Source organism: Salvelinus fontinalis, chromosome 8 (genome assembly GCF_029448725.1).
Source record: "Salvelinus fontinalis isolate EN_2023a chromosome 8, ASM2944872v1, whole genome shotgun sequence".
Taxonomy (NCBI): domain Eukaryota; kingdom Metazoa; phylum Chordata; class Actinopteri; order Salmoniformes; family Salmonidae; genus Salvelinus; species Salvelinus fontinalis.
In genome coordinates this window covers 29,786,694-29,812,163 of record NC_074672.1, presented here as the reverse complement: position 1 = coordinate 29,812,163, position 25,470 = coordinate 29,786,694, and the positions used below count along the sequence as shown (strand labels likewise).

Here is a 25,470-nt window from a genome sequence, read left to right as displayed (position 1 = left end):
TTACTACATTTAGATAACATTAGATTGTCAATCCAGAGATTCTTACCTTTGCCCCCGATTTGGCAGTCTCATCCCGATCATCATGGCATTTGTAGTTCTTTATGATCGCCACATTAAAAGCTAATTAGCATTTAATTTTGGGGGGTAAATACAGCTGAATGTATTGATAATATTCACCTTGTCCAAGAGAGATTTACATGGTTATCAAAACGTCCCTATGGGAAAAATTAATGGTGGGAAAATGATTGGAACCATTTCCCTGTTTGACCGCTAGGTTTTATGGGTATTATGACTCATACTGTGGCTATTGTATGACTGAGTAAGACGTGTGATACTATATGACGATGCAAGTGTCATATGAAAAACAAGGTCTTCTGGTGCACTTTGTCCATAAGAAAAATATGCCTACAATCTCTTGAGCTTTGCTAGGTGAGATAAGAACACTTGTCATAACAGTCTGAGTTTAAATAGTGCATTGGGGTGTGTCTGCCTATCCTGCTTATGCTATTTCACAATTTTTTCAAACAGCTCTATGGTAAACATTTAATCTATAACAATGTATTATTATTATATACATATTTTTACCTCTAACAATGTATTATTATATATTTTAAAAAATAGCCTTTTATTCCCTTTTTCGTGATTTCCAATTGGTAGTTACAGTCTTGTCTTATCGCTACAACTCCCGTACGGACTCCAGAGAGGCGAAGGTTGAGAGCCATGCGTCCTCCAAAACACGACCTTGCCAAGCCACACTGCTTCTTGACACACTGCTCGCTTAACCCAGAAGCCAGCCGCACCAATGTGTCGGAGGAAACACCGTACAACTGGCGACCGTGTTAGCGTACATGCGCCCGGCCCGCCACAGGAGTCGCTAGAACGCAATGGGACAAGGTCATCCCGGCCAACCAAACCCTCCCCTAACCTGGGCGACGCTGGGCCAATTGTGCATTGCCTCATGTGTCACCCGGTCGCGGCCGGCTGCAACACAGCCCGGAATCGAACCCGGGTCTGTAGTGACGACTCAATCTGACTGGAATGGTCTCCTGCCCCCCTCACATATAAAAGTACTGTTTCACTCCCAAAGTATTTCCCTGTCTAGAAAATGTCACTGGACCAAAGAAGTTCATGAGTGTTTTTAAGCATTTAATATGCTTTGAACTGTTTAGTAAGACCCTCAATAGTTTGGCTATAAACAAAGAATACGCCTGCAAGCAAAGTTGTAATAAAATGACTTCAGTTTATTGCATTTTGTGCAGACAAATCTATAAAATGGTTTGAGGAAACCATTAGCCATTGATGTATACGCCTTTGACATGGTAAAACAACACAGTAAAATAACTGTTTATACTGTATATCATTATTGAACACAATAGAGAATACATAGTTCTATATCTGTAAAATATTAAACTTGCATTGACACACAAATTAAACATCTAAGCTCTACTTTGTTAATTACTGTTTTATTTACAGATGTCCCATCTTTATTCTTCATCTTTTCGTTAAATACAATGTCCTCTCTCAAACAAACACATGCACACACACACACACACACACACACACACACACACACACACACACACACACACACACACACACACACACACACACACACACACACACACACACACACACACACACACACACACACACACACACACACACACACACTGCAGACACAGACATATCTGAACACTCCACTACATTTTTTTCTACATCATCACTCTTGTTCCTAGGAGAGGTAACATAAAATTGTGAACACAAAACAATTACTAATCAAGATAGCTATTCATAGATCTACATAAAGGTCTACATTTAAAAATGCATTACAATGCTCTTATGGACCAAGTATAAATAGAGTATCATACGTGAAGATTTAGAAACACTAGCTTTTGTTTTTTTTCTCCTGCTTGCGTTAAGTGCTCACACTTCTGGAGATGATGAAGGAATCATGAGGGTTGCACAAAAATTCAACCTTCTAAAAAAAAGGAGGCTTATTCAACATTAATACAATGTGTTGAGGTTTACTTCACTGTCATGAAAACGGCACATCTACATGCATATACTAGGTTCTAAAGTCTTAGGAAACCAGAATAGAGAACGCACAGTAGTCCATTCTCAGTAAAAGCTACAAAATCCCCCTCACACTATGCATTGTCCTCAGTTAAAACAGCAAAACAGTTCCTTGCTTAATCAAGAATAGGTCTGTATGAAAAACAATTGGTATTTTAGAAGAATATGGGTGGAAGTGCAATACAGCAGTTGGAGCTTGTACATAAAATGGCAGTTTTTTTTTCTCAAATTCACCATATAGTGCACAGATTTTGACCAAGTCCAAAAGTGCCCAACATTGCAAATAAAGGGTGTCATTTGAGACACAGATGTAGAGGAAGGTTCTACAAATAGAATTGTGTGTCTAGATTTCCTTGGACTGAATAGCCCTTCACAAGGGTTATGATTGATTAAAGTTGTATTTCCCCTGTGACTTTTGATTACACTGGAAGTCGCTGACATAATTGTATTGTGGGCAAACTCAGTGTTTCAGTTAAATAATTTCATAATGAATCATTTTCAATCTAAATCAACATGTATCAACAATTATTGAGCAAATGTGCACAGTAAGACCATTGCAGTTATATTACCACTGTGATTTACTTTTTGTGGCCACAAATTCTTTACCTAAATTGTAAAATAAATAAATATAAATAATTTAAATGCTGAATATTAAATTGCAGAAACACACTGCAGTATACATTACGTGCATGCATTAAACCAATCACAATTATTCACAATTGTGCACATATGCGCTAGAACTATCACAGTGAAAAGCCTGTCCCTGCTTTGGACTGACACAAATAGCCTCTCAGCAATATAACATGTTGGATTCTAAATGAATAAATCAATGGTCTAAATAAATTGGCCGAGTTTATTCAGGTTCTTTTACAGGGTTGTAAACAGAAGTGCATTCCTGATGAACACTTTCATAACTTCAATGTAGTCTGCGCAAGTAAAGGTCCAATGTAACAGGGTAAGGATACATGGATTTGAGAGCCCTTTTCACACCCTGTTTGTTAAAAGATTTAGATTATCTGACATCTTTTTTTACTCAAGAGAAGGTTTCTAATGTACACTGAGTGTACAAAACATTTCTCTTTTCATGACAGACTGACTAGGTGAAAGCTATGATCCCTTATTGATGTCACTTGTTAAATCCACTTCAATCAGTGTAGATGAAGGGGAGGAGACAGGTTAAAGAAAGATTTTTAAGCCTTGAGACAATTGAGACATGGATTGTGTATGTGTGCCATTCAGAGGGTGAATGGGCAAGACAGAATATTTAAGTGCCTTTGAACAGGGTATACTATGTGCCAATGGCACAGTTTTCAGTGTCAAGAACTGCAACGTTGCTGGGTTTTTCACGCTCAACAGTTTTCCATGTGTATCAAGAATGGTTCACCACCCAAAAACATTCAACCAACTTGACACAACTGTGGGAAGCATTGGACTCAAGTTGGTTCAGCATCCCTGTGGAATGCTTCAACACCTTGTAGTCCATGCCTCGAAGAATTTAGGCTTTTCTGAGGGCAAAAGGGGGTACAACTCAATAATACGAAGTTGTTTCTAATGTTTTGTACACTCAGTGTATATTTCTAAGGCTGTCAAACAATTAAGAACATTTAATCGAATTAAATCGCAGGATTTGATGTGATTAATCGCAAATTAAGAATGAACTCAAATTGAGCAGTAATTTAAGATTTTTTTTAAATAGAAAAAGCATTACAATAATACTGACACCTTGATTTTGTCCAAACTAATGATAAGCAGAATTAGGTACATTGTTAAAGCACACTTTCTTTATCATCAATGTCAACTTGTTTTGACATTGCATTGTTGTTTTTAGCTGTATATTAGGTATTTTGAACATTTCCAGACAATGCAAATAATTAGTACCCTAAAATTACAAAAAGTTAACTCAAGTTAACTCTGACAGCCCTGATATTTGGGACATGATACTTGGGAAACACCTGAAGGATGGTAGCTTTACTGCAACAATTCTGTCACTGACATCCCTCTCCCTTCTAGAGATGGAGTCATCAAACATGTGAATATAATACCATACTGTAAAGGTCTCTTTGACCTCTGCCAAAGGTGGAAGCCCTGGTTTTGTTGTCTTTGATAATATTAATAACTACCACAGTCACACTGCTGGTGAATCAGTAGGTTGGTTGGTTATAAGGGAGGATTTTATGTGTCTAAAGAAACCACATATCTAAGAACCATACTGTAGCCAAACATACAGATGCTCTGCACAACGGACATCCATGTGCCAACACACAGCCATTTTCAAAACATAGATATTCTAGTTCTATAGTTCGATGGTTCCAACGCTCGTCGTCTCATGTACCCAATAACTCCACACACAAAAAAGCTTTGGAACTACTTGATTCCGAAGATTGCAGCATTTGAAACTTCAGCTTCATGCAACAATAGGCTCAGCAGTGTACTCCCAAGCCCGGATAACATCTTTCACCCATGTCAAACTGTTGATATGGGGATGGACACAGCTGAACTTTGCACATATTCTGACAAAATATATGCCCAAGAAATGTCTTATGTTTTAGGTTTAGAGTAGGTTTGAAATGCATAGATCCCCAGTTGACACAAAAATTCATATTCCAAATCGCCATATCTTTTAATGTTTTCTGTAGTTAATTGATGACTGAGGCCAAACATATTGAATCAATTACTAGTCTCCATAGTCAGGCGGGTTGCCTCCCACAATGTAACAATGTTCCAGCTGTGTCTGGGTTTTCCGAGAATAAACAATTACCTATTTTGAGCTCAAAAGATACACTTTGGCCAATTTACTTTATGCGTTACTCAATCCAAATAAGAGTTCAGCGAGAATAAAAAGTAAGAAGACACTATTGTTACAAACACCATGCAAACAGGGATATAATACATTATTTTCAACCGTCATCTTTCAGACAAGTCATATCATGTTAATATTTTGAGTTACTGTATATACATTATAGTATTTTAGATTTTATTTAAATAGTTATATATACTGTATAGCTAAATATTTCCAAGATTATATTATTTTGATTGTAGGTAGTATTTTTGTGACACTTAGTAAGTGTGCTGAGTGAGGATAACTATTTACCACTAACTTCTAGAAAGACCCCAGACCTAATCACCTCTTCCCCAGCTAAAAGCTGTCAACAAAACTTACTGGTGTGTCTTACTGGGATCTAAGGGACCAGTCAAACACCTAAAAAGGTCAGTCCCCTCACTGGACTGTCAGTCCCCTCATTTTAAAACGTATTTGGGAAACACCTGAATATTTTATATCTCAAATAAACTCAATATACTTTTTATCTGCCCTCAGAACTGCACTTAGATATCTAATTCAAATTACTGTTTCAGGTCTTCAATCTTTAACTTAATATTGAGCAATATTTGTCAATGTTGGTCCTCAAGTAGGCTGCATTTGCTCCAACTAAATAATGCTCAGTGGAGATGTTGGTTGACTAATGCCAGCTGTGAATTATTTTGTATATATATTTTTTCTCTCACAAAAACAGCGTCATGTCAACATCAATAGTCAGTTAACAACTCCATTGACTATGTGATTTGTTGGAGCAAAATGTAGCTTACTGTTGAAACTCAAGGACAGTATTGAAAACCACTGACTAGCTGCCTTGCTATTCAGCTCACCCCAACCCTGTATGCCCTTCCTAATCCCCCATATGTTTTTGGTTCAATATTTACACATGGATCAGTATAGCAGCTTTTGAAATTTTAGAACCTCTATAACATGTCATAATATGGTAGATAAACGATATCCTTCACATAAATACAGTGCACATCACACACAAAATATCCAGATTTTACATCAACTATTCAATAAATAAAATTCAATCATTTTCTTTTGAAAACAATATAATACAAAAAATAATTGAGTTATTTATATAGATATACTTTATATATGTTTCTACCACATGGTAAACAGTGCCCTCCACTGCACAGAAACGAATATGTGAAATACGAGGTCTACCTGTATGTACACATATGTATCTATTTCCATATATTTGTTTACAAAAATAATTATTATGATTCATGTATTAGTTCAGAGTTGATGCTTTAGACATGACCTTGTAAATGTGCAGAACTTAGGAATTGACAGTAATATTATATTTAGCAAATAAATAGCTGTGCCACATTGAAAATAAATGATGTTTCTTCCCATTCTAGTACAAAGTTGTGAAGATTCGCAGTAATGCTGGGTTCAAAACTATCCATTCAAACCAGTTGTAATTTCACTGCTAAATTCAACCTTAAACATAGTCAATTCAATACATAGTTTTGCCTTGGTACTACAAAGAGGTTTGTATCAAAAAGTTATTTCTTTTCATATGGCACAATTTGTATGTTTGTATTTGGCAAGAATTATAGAATTCACATTTCTAGACTGGAATTAGTGTAAACCAAATCATGATGAAGAAAAACAGATGTATTTACTAAAAATATATCAATGTATCACAAACATAGTTTTCTGAGTGTCTCTAAATTAGCAATTCACATTTTTTTATGTAAACTACTACATGGTAAAATATTGAAATGTTTGCCATTTGGTATGATAGTATTAAACAAATATAATTTTGTTTTAGATTATAACACAGTAGTTTCTTGCAATTATTATCTACTTTATATCAATACATTTTTCACGGTTTCTTCTTACAGTCCTATCACTGCTATAACAATAGTTTATGCCACTTAAAGGTCTTGTCAGCACTCTCAAGGTATAGCTAGTAGTAATATGTATTGAATGATTGGACAAAGGACACTATTTACGGTAATCAGCTTCTTTTTTTGGGGAGGGGGGGGGGTCAAAGGTTGAGGTCATGATGTGTCTCTTAGCAACTTCAAATATCTCATTGTACTGTTTTCTTCACAGTATAAAAAGCCAGGGTTGTGGTCAACACCAACTCCATCATAATTGAGTCAGTTCAACGACAAATTAAATGTATTCAATTCATTAAGTACATTTCAAATACCGCCTGTGAACTGACTGGTATGAACGCTATTCCTCTCTCCTTCCTTCCGACTGTAATATACTTCACTGCTGCTCAGGTGTCCTCAAGGTGACAATCCATAGGAAGACATGTTGCTGATGACTGATGAATTCTCGACCCACCCTCTTCCCTCAATGATTTCAACACATCATAATGTACATAACATAAAACAACCAAATGCACAACAAAAAACATATTAACTGTATTCTCAAAATAAATTAATGCATAAATAAATAAAAAGAAAAACATGATAGACTAGCAATGAGAATATATCCATCCTTCTCTTGCAAGTAACCCACATCCTTACAAAAATAAGAAGAAAAGCAACAAGATTGACAGACAGATAAAATAAAACACAAGGACAAACACAACAAAAACATCTGACCTCTAGTTTGGGGAATAATTTGTCTTTTGAATATGTCCACTCCTCTGTATAAGAAGAAACTCATGTGCCATTTGACATCTAGTGATCTGATAGCCATTGAAGAACCTAAACAGGTTTGATGCCACAGCTTTCGAGATGATGAGAGGAGCAGACATGATGCTGGTAGAGGTGATTGAGAGTAAAGGAGAATTCAGCTGGTGCGTTTGGGGGGGGGGGGGGGGTACTAACTACATAGTGCAAAGTGAGCAGGGGGAGTGGAAGCAGGGGCCATAAACCATTAAGATGCAAGGTGAAGGCGTGTGGATTTGATTTGAGGTCTCTCAGGAGTAGATGGTGATGACCTCGCGTCCACCACCACGTACTAGGAGGACCCGGTTGAGACCCTCGGTGAGGACTTCCAGGAACTCCATATCTGAGAAAGGATTAGAGTTAAGGAATAAGCAAGTTTTCACATCTGGCTTTTGTAGCCTATTCATGCTAGCTATCCTGTTGAGCACTTTGGTTTCACTTACATTTATGACAGTAGAAGCTACGTATTGTTATAGTATTATAAAATACAGAAGTTTATAATATAACATGACAAAGATATGATAGGATACAGTTTTCCTCTCCCATGCGGTTCTTGGGTGGTCCAGGCATGTTGAGCAGCACTAGCTTGGCCTCCTTGGACTTCTTCATGATGACTTCATTGAGCCTCAGCGCTGTGTGCATGCGCCTCACGTTGGACTGGTTCCTGACGGGACAGACAGGAGTACAGTACAGAATGCATGTTGCATCATTACTGCTATTTCACAACATGCATGGAAAACATTTAAACATCATGCTAGTATAATACTTACAGGCTCTCCCACTCCCTGCAGCATGGTAAGAAGAGAATGACAATGCAGAGATCTTTACAATACTGAACTTACATTGAGAAGTTGTGTTGTGCGGATGACTCTCAAAGCCTTTCAAACCTTTGTGGTATTACTTCTGAAACTAGCTTATAAACAACTGCCACCCCCCAACAGTAACAACCTATAAATACTTTGTCCTTATTTTCTATTTACTTTAAAGGGAAAGGGAAAGGGGGATACCTAGTCAGCTGTACAACTGAATGCATTCAACTGAAATGTGTCTTCCGCATTTAACACGGTTTAGGAGTACACTCCCAGAAAAAAGGGTTCCAAAAGCATTCTTCGGCTGTCCCCAAAGGAGAACCCTCGTTGGTTCCAGGTAGAACACTTTTGGGTTCCATGTAGAACCCTCTGTTGAAAGGGTTCTATATTGAACCCAAAATGGTTCTACATGAAACCAAATGCGGTTTTTCAAAGGGCTCTCCTATGGGGACAGCCGAAGAACCTTTAAAGGTTCTAGATAGCACCTTTTTTCCCTAAGAGAGTAGTCCACACAAGCCTTTGGACACGTGATTGAAAGTGAAAGTGAGAGCAGACTCACGGCTTCATGTTGAAGATGTCTTTGACCCCGCCCTGCTCTGGGTGGCCTGCTGCAGCCTGGGTCTCAGCCTTGTCTGTCCAGGTCATCTGCACCTCCGACCCGGGGGTGGCAGCGCTCCCTGTGGGCGTGGTGGGGGATGTGGGGTTCTTATTGTGGATCAGCTGCACCTGTTTAGGGCGGGAGACAGCCACAGACTAAGAGAGGGACACCACGCAACAACGTGACAGGGTGAAGGAAAGAAAGAGATCTGTCAGTTGGGGTGACGTAATAAAAGCACCAGACCACCGCTGGGCGGTGAGTTGAAAGAACAAGTGGGGCACTGTAACAAAGAAACTAGGTAAGATGCTGTTCTGTCATATCCCTTCTTTATGTTGTAAAGGAAAAGGTCCCCTTAAAATGCTACACGCCAGAGAACAATGTCAAAGTGAGAGAATTGGCATTTTGACAGAGGATGAGGTAAGGCAGTAGGCCTAGAGATGACAGAGGATAGACAGAACAAAGAAACATGCAGCAGATGAGAGAGATGGTGAGAAATAATAGGACCATTTAAACACAGCAGAATGAAGGACAGATAGAGTAGCACATGGGGATGTGTGAAACTTACTCCTCAGCCTGAAATGTCCCCAATTACACCAGAGAATAGCTAGCTTTTCATGTGGCGCTGACTGGTAAGATGCTTTACGAGGGATGGTCACGTGTGCAAGCAAGGCACAGGTTCTGGGTTTGAGGCTCGGTGTGAGCCGAATCAGGAGGATGTGGTACTAGCTAAGCAAGCAGCGTGATGTCCATTACAGTGGTGCCTAGTGACTCAGATCTACAGTTGCGCTCAGCTCAACACTGGGGTTGCTGTTGAGTAACTTTTAAGTTTTAGGGGTGAATGTAGCACATGGTGTGTGAAACTTACTCCTCAGCCTGAAGTGTCTCCACTTATGCCAGAGAATAGCTAGCTTTTCACGTGACGCTGACTGGTAAGATTCTTTAGGAGGGCGGTCACGTGCGCTAGCAAGGCACAGGTCCTTGGTTGGAGCCTCAGTGCGAGCCAAATCAGGAAGAATCGGTGCTCGTTAAGCAAGCAGTGTGGCATCCTTTACACATAGTACAAAGGTTGATCAGAGAGTTAGGTATGAGGACACTTCTGTACCTCCTCCTCTGGTTTCTCCTCCACGCTGACTCCTGCCGGCTCCTCACTGCTCTGCTGAGACTGCAAGTTAGACGGGTTCTTACGACGGATAGAACCACGGGATGAATCAGTGATGCTCTGGATCTGTGGAAATCAAAGCAGCAAGAGGTTTTAAAGAAAGACAAAGAGTTCAAACATGAGACTTTGAGTCGAGATATGTAAGTTACTGGTACAACAAATCACAGAGAAGCAATGTGTCAATACTTGACAGATTATAACTGAGCGGTGGATAGCTCAACACAAAGCCAGAATTGATGCTTATGTTCTGTAGCATGTGTTTTTCTGTATTATTATTATTATTATTTACATGCATGACATTATTGAATGAATACTTGTTTTTGAAGTGGAATAGTCATTGTAAGAGCACACAGGTTGTTCTGTAAGTCCTCACACTTTATCTTATCTGATGTTAATATTGTTCAGTCTGCTCTCTTGATTAATGAGACAGATCAGACTGGGCAAGTACAGACAAAGAGATTGCATTTTAAACCTAGCTCAGTAATTATAATCATTCCCCTGCTGCCTTGCCCTGTTGCTGGCATTTCAAATTCAGTGAGTGATGATGGCTGGCTGAATACAAATAACAAGGTAGAGGTGAGCTAAAAAACCTTCAGATAATCTATAAGGGCATTGTTTTATTCAACACAAGTGGTACTAAAAGGGGTTAGATAAACCATAGGAGCTTTCTTTTGGCCACTATGGCTTTGTTTGGTGATTGCTAACAACCACACTGGTAATATTAAATCATAGTCAGTTACCTATGTATGAGTTATACATTAGATGAGGGAGGTGTCAGGGCTTACTTCTCTCTCCATCTCATTTTTGGTGAGGTGCATCTGTTTGAGGATCTGGGAGCGCTGCTCCATCACCAGAGTCTTCTCATATGTATAGGCTGAGATGTCACTGTCATGCTAAAAAGGCAAATGGGTGTTAAAACATATCAATGCACATTATTTGACTGAACTGCCATTGCTCTCCCCAATACATCACTGTACGGAGCATATGTTAAAAAAATCTAAGTGTTTTTGTCTCTCACCATTTCCACCACCTCGACCTCGGCATCGATACGCAGGTGGTACAGGAAGGTGATCAGGTCTTTCTTCATCTGGATGCTGTTGTCGTCCATCTGGGCCACGGTGAAGATGCGCATCTTACACTTCCTCCAAACCTGGCATCACAAGGAAGTCTATGGCTGATTGCTGAATAACAAACACTGAAAAACATGTTCTCTCCAAATCCCCAAAATGGGATCCCACCTTGTGCTGGCGGAGAAGGAAGGGCAGCAGCATCAGCATGCCTCCATCATGGACGATCCACCACACGTCAATTTGGCCTTCAGTGAAGCGTTCTCCGTTCGACGGGTAGGCAGCGATGTTTTTAGGGACCAGCAGAGCCATGCTGGCTGCAGTCGTCTCCCTAACCACCTCTGCAGAGGTGTTGAACATGAGTTAGGATATGATGATGATAACACACAAGACCTTCCCAAAGCATTCTTAGCATAGTGAAAAACCTGTCATCTGACCACCTCTAACTCACCGATGAAGTTCCTGAAGCGCAGGTTGTCCTCGGCCTGTTTCCAGGTGCGTGGCCAGCTGACCAGCACAGTGTTGTGCTTCAGGCCTCCCAGCCCCCCTACCTGGATCAGGTGGGAGGTTCCATCCCTCAGGTTGGAGGAGATCACCACCTGGGAGAAACCCTTCACCTTCTCTGTCTCCATCAGCTTCCTCAGAGACTGGAGCACACAGTAGAAGAGAGATCAGGGTGTTATACATGATTCATAAATGATTCATTACTGTTTCTGTGTGTGTGTCTCTCAGACAGTACGGACCTGGTCTGCCTTCTGGGCCTCTGCATGGTTGTTGAGGAAGCTGCCCACCACTGAGGTACCCACGATGGTAAGACCTTTTCCTGCTTTCAGCTGATTGGTCAGGGACAGCAGACGAGGCTGCTCCACATTCTGTTCTGAATCCATGCTCACCAGAACCATAATCTGAGGCCTAACCAGCAAGAATATCAACATTCAGATTTACAGTGAGACTAAAGCTGGAAACTGGCAGAAATACCATGGATAATGTCTGTTTATAAAATTCATGAATATCAAATCTCAATATAATCAAATACATTTCCCTTGAGTTCAGTATGGTACAGATGATGACTAAAGCTTGTGCAATAATAGAAGTGTATCTTTTAGTTGTGAGTACCCCTCTCTGTGACTCACTGACCTCCAGTTCTTGGTGTGAGGCGGTCCCTCCTCCAGCCTCATGAGGGCGAAGCGAGCAGCGCTGAGTGAGATGCCACGTATACCATCTCCCCACTCCTTCTCTGCCCTGTCACACACCACCGAGCAGAGAGTTAGAGCCAATTAACCATCAATGAACTGAAATGTTCACTGATGCTTAGTATGTGTGTTTAATAGCCTGTGAGTGTGAACATGAGAACATCCCAACAGTGTTTAACCATTGTATTTAAACATCTCCAGTTTGATCTATATTTCATTCACATATATTTCTTAATGCCAAGAGTGTGCAAAAATGTCATAAAGGCAAAGGGTGGCTACTTTGAAGAATCTCAAATATATTTTGATTTGTTTCACACTTTTTTTTCACTATTATTTTACAATGTCGAAAATAGAATAATAGTAAATAATTTTGACTGGTACTGTGTGTGTAATGTAATGTAATGTAATATATATATATGTATATATATATATATATATATATATATATATACACTGCTCAAAAAAATAAAGGGAACACTTAAACAACACAGTGTAACTCCAAGTCAATCACACTTCTGTGAAATCAAACTGTCCACTTAGGAAGCAACACTGATTGAAAATAAATTTCACATGCTGTTGTGCAAATGGAATAGAAAAAAGGTGGAAATTATAGGCAATTAGCAAGACACCCCCCAAAACAGGAGTGATTCTGCAGGTGGTGACCATAGACCACTTCTCAGTTCCTATGCTTCCTGGCTGATGTTTTGGTCACTTTTGAATGCTGGCGGTGCTCTCACTCTAGTGGTAGCATGAGACGGAGTCTACAACCCACACAAGTGGCTCAGGTAGTGCAATTCATCCAGGATGGCACATCAATGCGAACTGTGGCAAAAAGGTTTGCTGTGTCTGTCAGCGTAGTGTCCAGAGCATGCAGGCGCTACCAGGAGACAGGCCAGTACATCAGGAGACGTGGAGGAGGCCGTAGGAGGGCAACAACCCAGCAGCAGGACCGCTACCTCCGCCTTTGTGCAAGGAGGTGCACTGCCAGCGCCCTGCAAAATGACCTCCAGCAGGCCACAAATGTGCATGTGTCTGCTCAAACGGTCAGAAACAGACTCCATGAGGGTGGTATGAGGGCCCGACGTCCACAGGTGGGGGTTGTGCTTACAGCACAACACCGTGCAGGACGTTTGGCATTTGCCAGAGAACACCAAGATTGGCAAATTCGCCACTGGCGCCCTGTGCTCTTCACAGATGAAAGCAGGTTCACACTGAGCACTTGAGCACATGTGACAGACGTGACAGAGTCTGGAGACGCCGTGGAAAACGTTCTGCTGCCTGCAACATCCTCCAGCATGACCGGTTTGGCGATGGGTCAGTCATGGTGTGGGGTGGCATTTCTTTGTGGGGCCGCACAGCCCTCCATGTGCTCGCCAGAGGTAGCCTGACTGCCATTAGGTACCGAGATGAGATCCCCAGACCCCTTGTGAGACCATATGCTGACACATGCTCAGTGGTGGCCTGCTGGAGGTCATTTTGCAGGGCGCTGGCAGTGCACCTCCTTGCACAAAGGCGGAGGTAGCGGTCCTGCTGCTGGGTTGTTGCCCTCCTACGGCCTCCTCCACGTCTCCTGATGTACTGGCCTGTCTCCTGGTAGCGCCTGCATGCTCTGGACACTACGCTGACAGACACAGCAAACCTTTTTGCCACAGTTCGCATTGATGTGCCATCCTGGATGAACTGCACTACCTGCGCCACTTGTGTGGGTTGTAGACTCCGTCTCATGCTACAACTAGAGTGAGAGCACCGCCAGCATTCAAACGTGACCAAAACATCAACCAGGAAGCATAGGAACTGAGAAGTGGTCTGTGGTCACCACCTGCAGAATCACTCCTGTTTTGGGGGGTGTCTTGCTAATTGCCTATAATTTCCACCTTTTGTCTATTCCATTTGCACAACAGCATGTGAAATTTATTGTCAATCAGTGTTGCTTCCTAAGTGGACAGTTTGATTTCACAGAAGTGTGATTGACTTGGAGTTACATTGTGTTGTTTAAGTGTTCCCTTTATTTTTTTGAGCAGTATATATATATATATATATATATATATATAGATAGATGTGAGGACAATATTAGCATTACATGTAAGTCAGTTTTTACCATCTCCTCTTTGGTCACTGTGAGAGTTCCACATGTTGTGTCTGAAAGTGGTGACAGGCCAAATGGTGCTAACTGGAGAAATTTCATTGCTATTCCTACTGTTTTCTTTCATAATCCAATCTTTGAGTCTCCTGTTGTTCTGAAATCTCAAAGTAATCTGACTTGTATTGAAACTCTGTGTGATTTTAAATGCAGAAAAGGTTTGACATTTTAACAACTTAACATTCATAGTTTATTACCTAAAATGGATCGTGTCAGGATGTGGACCTCTCAGGCAGACCCTGATATTTTTATCTGAAACTTGGTTAACTGATAAAGCCCTGGTTAAAATGTGTTTAGGGCTGATAGGAAAGGCAAAGGTGGTGGTGTTGCTATTTACACAAATAATCTGCTTTCTTTGTCTCTGTTAATGTCACGATCGACCATGGGAGAGAGAGAGGACCAAGGCGCAGCATGTAAAAAATACATCTTCTCTTTATTTAGGAGAAAACGAACGAAGAAAACAACAAAATAGACGACCGTGAAGCTAGAACCGAACGAAATGCAAACATGCAACCTAGACACAGACACAGACCTAGACAATGACCCGACAAAAACCTGATGCCTATGGCCGCCTAAAATATGGCTCCCAATCAGAGACAAATGAAAGACATCTGTCTCTAATTGAGAACCACTCAGGCAACCATAGACATACCTAGAACATTCACTCAACTTAGACATACCTAGAAACACTCACTCAACACAAACCCATACTCTAAACCCAACACCCCCTTTTCCATATAACCACCCAAAATGAGACAAAACACAAACATTCCCCATGTCACACCCTGACCTAACTAAAATAATAAAGAAAACAAAGAATACTAAGGCCAGGGCGTGACATAAACCCCCCCTTTAAGGTGCGAACTCCGGGCGCACCAGCACAAAGTCTAGGGGAGGGTCTGGGTGGGCGTCCGTCCACGGCGGCGGCTCCGGCACTGGTCGTGGTCCCCACCCCACCATAGTCACTACCCGCCTCCGTAGCCTCCTCCCAATGGCCACCATCCACCTTAACCCCACTGGATTAAGGGACAGCACCGGACTAAGGGACAGCACCGGACTAAGGGACAGCACCGGACTAAGGGACAGCACCGGACTAAGGGACAGCCCCAGGATAAGGGGCAGCCCCAGGATAAGGGGCAGCTCCGGACTGAGGGACGGCAGCTCCGGACTGAGGGACGGCAGCTCCGGACTGAGGGACGGCAGCTCCGGACTGAGGGACGGCAGCTCCGGACTGAGGGACGGCAGCTCCGGACTGAGGGACGGCAGCTCCGGACTGAGGGACGGCAGCTCCGGACTGAGGGACGGCAGCTCCGGACTGAGGGACGGCAGCTCCGGACTGAGGGACGGCAGCTCCGGACTGAGGGACGGCAGCTCCGGACTGAGGGACGGCAGCTCCGGACTGAGGGACGGCAGCTCCGGACTGAGGGACGGCAGCTCCGGACTGAGGGACGGCAGCTCCGGACTGAGGGACGGCAGCTCCGGACTGAGGGACGGCAGCTCCGGACTGAGGGACGGCAGCTCCGGACTGAGGGACGGCAGCTCCGGACTGAGGGACGGCAGCTCCGGACTGAGGGACGGCAGCTCCGGACTGAGGGACGGCAGCTCCGGACTGAGGGACGGATCCGGCTGGTCATGGCTGGCTGACGGCTCCGGCTGGTCATGGCTGGCTGACGGCTCCGGCTGGTCATGGCTGGCTGACGGCTCCGGCTGGTCATGGCTAGATGGCACTGGGTAGACGGATGACTCAGATGGCACTGGGTAGACGGATGACTCAGATGGCACTGGGTAGACGGATGACTCAGATGGCACTGGGTAGACGGATGACTCAGATGGCACTGGGTAGACGGATGACTCAGATGGCACTGGGTAGACGGATGACTCAGATGGCACTGGGTAGACGGATGACTCAGATGGCACTGGGTAGACGGATGACTCAGATGGCACTGGGTAGACGGATGACTCAGATGGCACTGGGTAGACGGATGACTCAGATGGCACTGGGTAGACGGATGACTCAGATGGCACTGGGTAGACGGATGACTCAGATGGCACTGGGTAGACGGATGACTCAGATGGCACTGGGTAGACGGATGACTCAGATGGCACTGGGTAGACGGATGACTCAGATGGCACTGGGTAGACGGATGACTCAGATGGCACTGGGTAGACGGATGACTCAGATGGCACTGGGTAGACGGATGACTCAGATGGCACTGGGTAGACGGATGACTCAGATGGCACTGGGTAGACGGATGACTCAGATGGCACTGGGTAGACGGATGACTCAGATGGCACTGGGTAGACGGATGACTCAGATGGCACTGGGTAGACGGATGACTCAGATGGCACTGGGTAGACGGATGACTCAGATGGCACTGGGTAGACGGATGACTCAGATGGCACTGGGTAGACGGATGACTCAGATGGCACTGGGTAGACGGATGACTCAGATGGCACTGGGTAGACGGATGACTCAGATGGCACTGGGTAGACGGATGACTCAGATGGCACTGGGTAGACGGATGACTCAGATGGCACTGGGTAGACGGATGACTCAGATGGCACTGGGTAGACGGATGACTCAGATGGCACTGGGTAGACGGATGACTCAGATGGCACTGGGTAGACGGATGACTCAGATGGCACTGGGTAGACGGATGACTCAGATGGCACTGGGTAGACGGATGACTCAGATGGCACTGGGTAGACGGATGACTCAGATGGCACTGGGTAGACGGATGACTCAGATGGCACTGGGTAGACGGATGACTCAGATGGCACTGGGTAGACGGATGACTCAGATGGCACTGGGTAGACGGATGACTCAGATGGCACTGGGTAGACGGATGACTCAGATGGCACTGGGTAGACGGATGACTCAGATGGCACTGGGTAGACGGATGACTCAGATGGCACTGGGTAGACGGATGACTCAGATGGCACTGGGTAGACGGATGACTCAGATGGCACTGGGTAGACGGATGACTCAGATGGCACTGGGTAGACGGATGACTCAGATGGCACTGGGTAGACGGATGACTCAGATGGCACTGGGTAGACGGGCAGCTCTGGCCGGCTGAGGCGCACTATAGGCCTGGTGCGTGGTGCCGGAACTGGTGGTACCGGGCTGGGGACACGCACCTGAAGGCTAGTGCGGGGAGAAGGAACAGGGCATACTGGACCCTGGATACGCACATTAGGCCTAGTGCGTGGTGCCGGAACTGGTGGTACCGGGCTGGGGACACGCATCTCAGGGCTAGTGCGGGGAGCAGCAACAGGACACACTGGGCTCTCAAAGCGCACTATAGGCCTAGTGCGTGGTACCGGCACAGGTGGTACCGGGATGAGGACACGCACCTCAGGGCGAGTGCGGGGAGAAGCAACAATGCGAACAGGGCTCTGGAGACACCCTGGAATCCTGGGGCGTGGTGCCGGAACTGGTGGTACCGGGCTGGGGCGGGAAGGTGTTACAGGAGGTGTAGGACTAGGAATGCACACAGGAGGCCTGGTTCGTGGGACTGTCATTCCCAGACGGTTAGCACGCAACTCAGGACGAGCATGAAGAGCTGACTCAGGTAACATCACATCGCGCACACGCTCTGTCGGGTGGATGTCATGCCTCACGCACCAACACAGCAGCTCCCTCTTTTCACTCTCCTCCAAACTCCTCAATAAATCCTTAGTCTCTGTATCCTTCCCATTGCTCACCTCCAGTATCTGCCTGCACAACGGGCTCTGGCTCCCTCCTTTCACGCTGCTTGGTCCTGAGTGGTCGGGTCATTCTGTCACGATCGACCATGGGAGAGAGAGAGGACCAAGGCGCAGCATGTAAAAAATACATCTTCTCTTTATTTAGGAGAAAACGAACGATGCAAAACAACAAAATAGACGACCGTGAAGCTAGAACCGAACGAAATGCAAACATGCAACCTAGACACAGACACAGACCTAGACAATGACCCGACAAAAACCTGATGCCTATGGCCGCCTAAAATATGTCTCCCAATCAGAGACAAATGAAAGACATCTGTCTCTAATTGAGAACCACTCAGGCAACCATAGACATACCTAGAACATTCACTCAACATAGACATACCTAGAAACACTCACTCAACACAAACCCATACTCTAAACCCAACACCCCCTTTTCCATATAACCACCCAAAATGAGACAAAACACAAACATTCCCCATGTCACACCCTGACCTAACTAAAATAATAAAGAAAACAAAGAATACTAAGGCCAGGGTGTGACAGTTAAAGGCTACCACCAGTCTTTAAGTCTTTAGTTGGGTTTAAACCAAAAAATAACAGTTATAGGAACGTATCGTCCACCCTCCACCAAGAAGTGTGTACTAAACGAACTCACTGATTTAATTGCAACATTTCTACCTCAGAGGTGTTGATCGCTGGAGATTTTAGTCTTGCATGTGGAACGCAGGATGCTGACTGACTGGTTAAAGGATTTTTGTACTAATCTAAATTTGTGCCAGCTGATTACAAAGCCTACTCGTCCAAACTTAAAGGACCCTATGAACTTTGATTGACGTCATATTTACAAATACTCCAGAGAAATATGTCGGGAGTGGGGTATTTTCTTTGGATATTAGTGACCACTGTCCCATTGTTTATGTCAAAGATATACGGATGACTAGATCCAAACCTCGTTTTACCAAACAAGAGGAATACATTTTTTTTTTAATCAACAGGCCTTCTTTTGTGATCTTAATTTTGGTGACTTTGATTGTATTACATCTATACCTGACCCAGAGTTGGCTCTGAACCACTTCTCAAATGTTTTCAATTGTATTGCAGATTAACATGCTTCCTTTGAAAAACGGAGAATTAAAAAATAGGTCTTGCCCTTGGTTCAGTCCAGAGCTATTTGAAGTAAGACACAACAGAGATGCTGCCTGGGCCAAAGCTAGATTCACAGACTGGCAGTCTTTCAGGCGATTGAGAAATCGGTGTGTATAAAAATAGTTTTAAAAGCTAAATCTGATTATTATGTTCATACACTATGTGAATGTACAGGGAACCCAGCTACATTTTGGAAAGTTGTTATGTCACTGAAGGGTTGTGTCTCCTCTTCTCTCCCCCAATAAATTAATTTTGATTCTGGCCCTATAATGACAAAATTGATATCATTAATGCATGTAATCACCATTTTATCTCTGCAGGCTATATATTTGAATGTATTTCAAAGCCAGCTCTTGAAAATAATAGTTTGGATGCTGGTGAAAATATACTAACTGAAAATGCTGGTCAGGAGTTTTCTTTTGGGAAATTCACCGATAAAGTAGTCCTGGTTAGTTTGCTAACATTAGACAAAAAAAATCCACAGGGGCTGATCATTTGCAGCCTGGTCTGCTTAAGTGTGCAGCTCCCTTTATTGCTGGCTCAGTAGCCCACATTTTAATTAACATTGTTATCAGGAAGTATTCCAAAACCATGGAAATCCGCACTTACTGCCACTACATAAGGGTGGGGATACAAAGGATCTTGACAACTATCGCAACATTTCAAGACGACCTTCTTCAGTGAAGATTCCTGAATCCTTGGTTAATGTACAACTTCATTCCTTTTTACCTGATAATTATATTTTTAATATAAACCAATCAGGGTTTAGTCCTGGGCATAATACTACCACAGCAACAATGATAGTTGTTAATGATCTTGTCAATGCCTTGGGTGCTAAAAAGAGCTGTGCTACTTGGTCTATTGACCTGTCAAAGGCGTTTGACACTGTTGATCATTCTGTTTTGCTGAAGAAGCTATCAAAAACAGGCCTGGGATATACAGCTCGTTTAAGGTTTCAGAATTATCTTAGCAACAGAACTCAGGTCTGCAAATAGGTCTATGATTAGAGTGGCTGGAGCCTGACAATTTTTAGGGCCTTCCTCTGACACTGCCTGGTATAGAGGTCCTGGATGGCAGGAAGCTTCGTCCCGGTGATGTACTGGGCCGTATGCACTACCCTCTGTAGTGCCTTGCGGTCGGAAGCCGAGCAGTTGCCATACCAGGCAGTGATGCAACCCGTCAGGATGCTCTCGATAGTGCAGCTGTAAAACCTTTTGAGGATCCGAGGAACCATGCCAAATCTTTTTAGTCTCCTGAGGGGGAATAGGTTTTGTCGACTGTCACGACTGTCTTGGTGTGCATGGACTATGTTAGTTTCTTGATGATGTGGACGCCAAGGAACTTGAAGTTCTTAACCTGTTCCACTACAGCCCCGTCGATGAGAATGGGGGCATGCTGGTCCTCCTTTTCCTGTAGCCCACAATAATCTCCTTTGTCTTGATCACGTTGAGGGAGAGGTTGTTGTCCTTGCACCACATGGTCAGGTCTCTGACCTCCTCCCTATAGGCGGTCTCATCATTGTTGGTAATCAAGCTTACCACTATTATGTCATCAGCAAACTTAATGATGGTGTTGGAGTCGTGCCTGGCCGTGCAGTCATGAGTGAACAGGGTGTACAGGAGGGGACTGAGCACGCACCGCTGAGGGGCCCCCTTGTTGAGGATCAGCATGGCAGATGTGTTTTTACCTACCCTTACCACCCGTCAGAAAGTCCAGAATCCAGTTGCAGAGGGAGGTGTTCAGTCTCAGGGTCCTTAGCTTAGTGATGAGCTTTGAGGGCACTATGGTGTTTGAATGCTGAGCTGTAGTCAATGAATAGCATTCTCACACAGGTGTGCCTTTTTCCAGGTGTGAAAGGGCAGTGTGGAGTGCAATAAAGATTGCATCATCTGTGGATCTGTTTGTGTGGTATGCAAATTGAAGTGGGTCTAGGGTTTCTGGGATAACGGTGTTGATGTGAGCCTTTCAAAGCACTTCATGGCTACATACGTGAGTGCTACGGGTCGGTAGTCATTTAGGAAGGTTACCTTAGTGTTCTTGGACACAGGGACTATGGTGGTCTGCTTAAAACATGTTGGTATTGCAGACTCAGACAGGGAGAAGTTGAAAATGTCAGTGAAGACCCTTGCCAGTTGGTCAGCGCATACTCGGAGTACACGTCCTTGTAATCCGCCTGGCCCTGTGGCCTTGTGAATATTGACCCGTTTTAAGGTCTTACTTACATCGGCTGCGGAGAGCGTGATCACACAGTCATCAGGGAAACAGCTTATACTCTCATGCATGTTTCAATGTTACTTGCCTTGAAGTGAGCATAGAAGTTATTTAGCTCGTCTGGTAGGCTCATGTTACTGGGAAGCTCTCGGCTGTGTTTCCCTTTGTAATCTGTAATAGTTTGCAAGCCCTGCCACATCCGACGATCGTCGGAGCCGGTGTAGTGCGATTCGATCTTAGTCCTGTATTGACGCTTTGCTTGTTTGATGGTTCATCTGAGGGCATAGTGGGATAAAAGCTTCTGGGTTAGAGTCCCATTCCTTGAAAGCAGCAGCTCTACCCTTTAGCTCAGTGCAAATGTTGCCTGTAATCCATGGCTGTGGGGATGACGTCCTCGATTGATAAAGCCAGTGACTGATGTGGTGTACTCCTCAATGTCATCAGAAGAATCCCGGAACATGTTCCAGTCTGTGATAGAAAAACAGTCCTGTAGTTTAGCATCTGCTTCATCTGACCACTTTTTTATAGGCCGAGTCACTGGTGCTTCCTGCTTTAATTTTTGCTTGTAAGCAGGAATCAGGAGGATATAATTATGGTTAGATTTGCCAAATGGAGGGCGAAGGAGAGCTTTGTACTCGTCTCTGTGTTGAGTAAAGGTGGTCTAGAATTTTTTCCCCTCTGGTTGCACATTTAACATGCTGATAGAAATTAGGTAAAACTGATTTAAATATCCCTGCATTAAAGTCCCCGGCCACTAGGAGCGCCACCTCTGGATGAGCGTTTTCCTGTTTGCTTATGGCGCTTTACATAAATGCATAGGCCCCCGCCCCGTGTCTTACCAGAGGCTGCTGTTCTATCCTGTCGATAGAGTGTATAACCCACCAGCTGTATGTTCTTAATGTCGTCGTTCAGCCACAACTCGGTTAAACATAAAATATGACAGTTTTTAATGTCCCGTTGGTAGGATATACGTGCTTTCAGTTTGACCCATTTATTTTCCAGCGATTGATCTTTAGCTAGCAGAATGGAAGGCAAAGGCAGATTAGCCACTCGTCGCCTGATCCTCACAAGGCACCCTGATATTTTTCCGCTAAATTATCCGTTTCCTTCTTCAGCGAATTGCGGGGATCTGGGCCTAGTGTCTGTAGTATATCACTCCCGTCTGACTCATTGAAGAAAAACTCTGATCTGAGGTGAGTAATCGCAGTTCTGATGTCCAGAAGCTCTTTTTGGTCATAAGAGATGGTAGCAGCAACATTATGTACAAAACAAGTTACGAACAACGCAAAAAAAAATAAAAAATAGCATGGTTGGTTAAGACCCGATAAGACGGCAGCTATCCCCTCCGGCGCCTTCATGATGCGTTAAATACAAGTAAAACCAAGCTCATACTGTTCTCTAGGTCATGAAATGTTGACACTGAGGACCTGCATATTTGCGCTACAAATGGAGCCCAAATTGACCTTGTTTCTCAATATGTACCTGGGTGTCTGGATTGATGACAAGTTGTCCTTCGTAAAGCATATAGAAAATATGTCTAAGAAGCTAAGATTCAAGATTGTCTGTTTATATCGAAATAAATCATGCCTCTGTATTGAAAACAGGAGAAAAATTGTTCAAACAACGCTTCTCCATATTTTGGATTTTGGTGATATTGTTTACATGCATGTTTACATGCAACCTTTGTACCATTCCGCAATACGTTTCATCACAGGGGACAATTTTAGGACTCATCATTGAAAAATGTGGGATGGACCTCTCTGTCCGTAAGAAGAGAGCTGCATTATCTTTGATTTATTTACAAAGCAATCTTACAGAAACTCCCCTCATATGTAACTTCATTAATTAAGTTAAGAATCATAAGTTACCAAACCTGTTCTCAGGAAAGAATAATACTAGCGATCCCTTCAGTTTCCACAGATTTGGGAAAATCTGCGTTTTGTTCTTTTGCCCTAATTTGTGGAACAATCGGCAGAGTTCACTGCAGTTAGACGTGCTGGTGTCACTCAGGCAGTTTACATTATTGATTGAGGACCTCTATGTAGTTGAATGTGATTGATTTGATTAAATATGTTTATTTTGTTATTGTGTGCTAAATTATATTGTTTTATACACATATATGAGTATGTTTTCTTATTCTGTTTTCATTGTAATGTGTACAGGGCTCTCGTGTGGAATAGATGTTTAATCTCAAGGTTAAATAAATAAAAATATATATACAGTACCAGTCAAAAGTTTGGACACACTTACTCATTCCAGGGTTTTTCTTTATTTTTACTGTTATATATAATTTCTTAGTTGTGATTTTTCTTTGCTTTGTAGTCCAAGGTTGGAAGCTCACTCACCCAGCGAACTCAATGTATTTGTAAATGCAGGTAGCAATCACCATGGCAACAATGGCGTAGTACCAGGAACAGATAAACATGAGCGACAGACACAAGCTCATGCCCAGGAAGGAGAGAGCCCTGTTGGGGAGAGGGACAGGAAGTTATATCCTCAGTCTGTTGCTTGATGCTGCGAAAGTCAAACCACTCACTGATTATAATAATGGCCACAGATTGGAGACAGGATATCTTTTCTTTCTGTCTGCTGCTGTTACGTTCGAGCCAGTAGAGGATCATTATAGGCCAAGCCAGGCTCCCACAGTGTCTCTGGCAGACTACTCAGGTAAATAACAGCTTCCCAACAGGAACCTACCTGGTCTGGCTTGATATCCAGTGCAAAACACAAATGCTATAATAGACTGTTTCACACCTGAGAATATTAGCTAAGCAGTGCTCTTTGGGGATGATTCCATGGCTAAGATCTAGAGTTATGTCTGCTATGTTGAGTTGTTTAACTCACCAGTGGTAGAACTTGAAGCGAGGCCTCCAGTTGGGGGTTCTCAGCAGAGTTTGCAGGGCACAGGCCAGGTTGACAAACATGTAGCACATCAAGAAGAACCTACACAGAGAGAGAAAGAAGAACTCAGAACAGCTATACTTGCTACCAAGACATAACCATCTCCATGGTGTGTTCAGGAGAAGCAGAGTATATATTAGACATGTGGTTGTCTTACATGGAGAGGATGGGGGCAACAGCGTCCAGAGAGGCGATGATGATGCCGATCTCACAGATACTGGCTGTGAGGAGTAGGGCCCAGGTAGGCTCTCCGTTGGCCTTGCCATGCCCAAACACCTACAGACAAAGCACAACAGTGAGGTACAATGAACTATTAACACCCACACCTGCATGCACGCACACCTGAACCTATAGCACAGCACATTGTAGTATTAAGTTGAGTGGACTGCAAGAGTTTCAGCCCCTCTCGTCCTCTCATTCAGGTCACACTGGTCCTTGCTGCAGCATGATTAATCACTATCGTCCCTATATCACACGTTAGACATGTCTGCTCAGTCTGGGAAACTTTTCCTCATTTAATCAGTGGGGGTGACAGCCAGCTCCTGTCACAGCAACTCAACCTGAGCATGGACTATAGTAGGACCATGAATTAGTAATCACTGCTAGCCCCGACACACTTGAGAGCCATTTGAGTAGAGTGGATCTACATTTCTCTGAACAAACAGAGAAATTGTCTCGATGGTATTAGAAGAGTAGAAACAGTGGTTCTGGTAATAGTATGCTATGGTATAGTATAGTATGGTCTTGCAGGCCTTCTCATGCAGCTGCAACTGCAAGTACATTTGTAAATCATGACCCATCTTGAGTTGGGCTCTGGGATGGTGCAATTGTTGAGAGGGTGAGCTTATGGTTGTGTGGGGGTAAGGGCTGAATGTGTGTGGGTGTATGTGTGTATCCCACAACTGTTGCGAAGGAAGAAGTAAAAGATGTTAGGGACTATAGAGGATGATTCACAGCAATATGTAATAAAAATCGAGGTGAGGGCGATGGAAATGCATTTGG

At 43.6% G+C, this 25,470-nt stretch overlaps 1 protein-coding gene across 3 annotated transcripts in view; it reads right to left on the bottom strand.

Moving 5' to 3' along the window:
- Positions 1–25,470, bottom strand: part of LOC129861062 (solute carrier family 12 member 5-like) — a 135,696-nt gene that overhangs the window by 8,276 nt on the left and 101,950 nt on the right. Inside the window, exons 13-26 of one of the 3 annotated variants that reach the window (XM_055932128.1) lie at positions 24,626–24,744; positions 24,412–24,510; positions 23,913–24,032; positions 12,301–12,405; positions 11,907–12,075; positions 11,615–11,810; positions 11,335–11,504; positions 11,115–11,246; positions 10,882–10,989; positions 10,040–10,162; positions 8,899–9,092; positions 8,301–8,315; positions 8,061–8,194; positions 1,221–7,873 (exon numbers count right to left, since the gene is read on the bottom strand). In XM_055932128.1, the coding sequence (XP_055788103.1) occupies positions 7,782–7,873; positions 8,061–8,194; positions 8,301–8,315; positions 8,899–9,092; positions 10,040–10,162; positions 10,882–10,989; positions 11,115–11,246; positions 11,335–11,504; positions 11,615–11,810; positions 11,907–12,075; positions 12,301–12,405; positions 23,913–24,032; positions 24,412–24,510; positions 24,626–24,744 (1,776 nt within the window). In that variant the 3' untranslated portion in view covers positions 1,221–7,781. Of the gene's footprint in view, positions 1–1,220; positions 7,874–8,060; positions 8,195–8,300; positions 8,316–8,898; positions 9,093–10,039; positions 10,163–10,881; positions 10,990–11,114; positions 11,247–11,334; positions 11,505–11,614; positions 11,811–11,906; positions 12,076–12,300; positions 12,406–23,912; positions 24,033–24,411; positions 24,511–24,625; positions 24,745–25,470 lie in introns of those variants that run through there. The other 2 variants (XM_055932129.1, XM_055932130.1) reach the window with 2 other exon arrangements.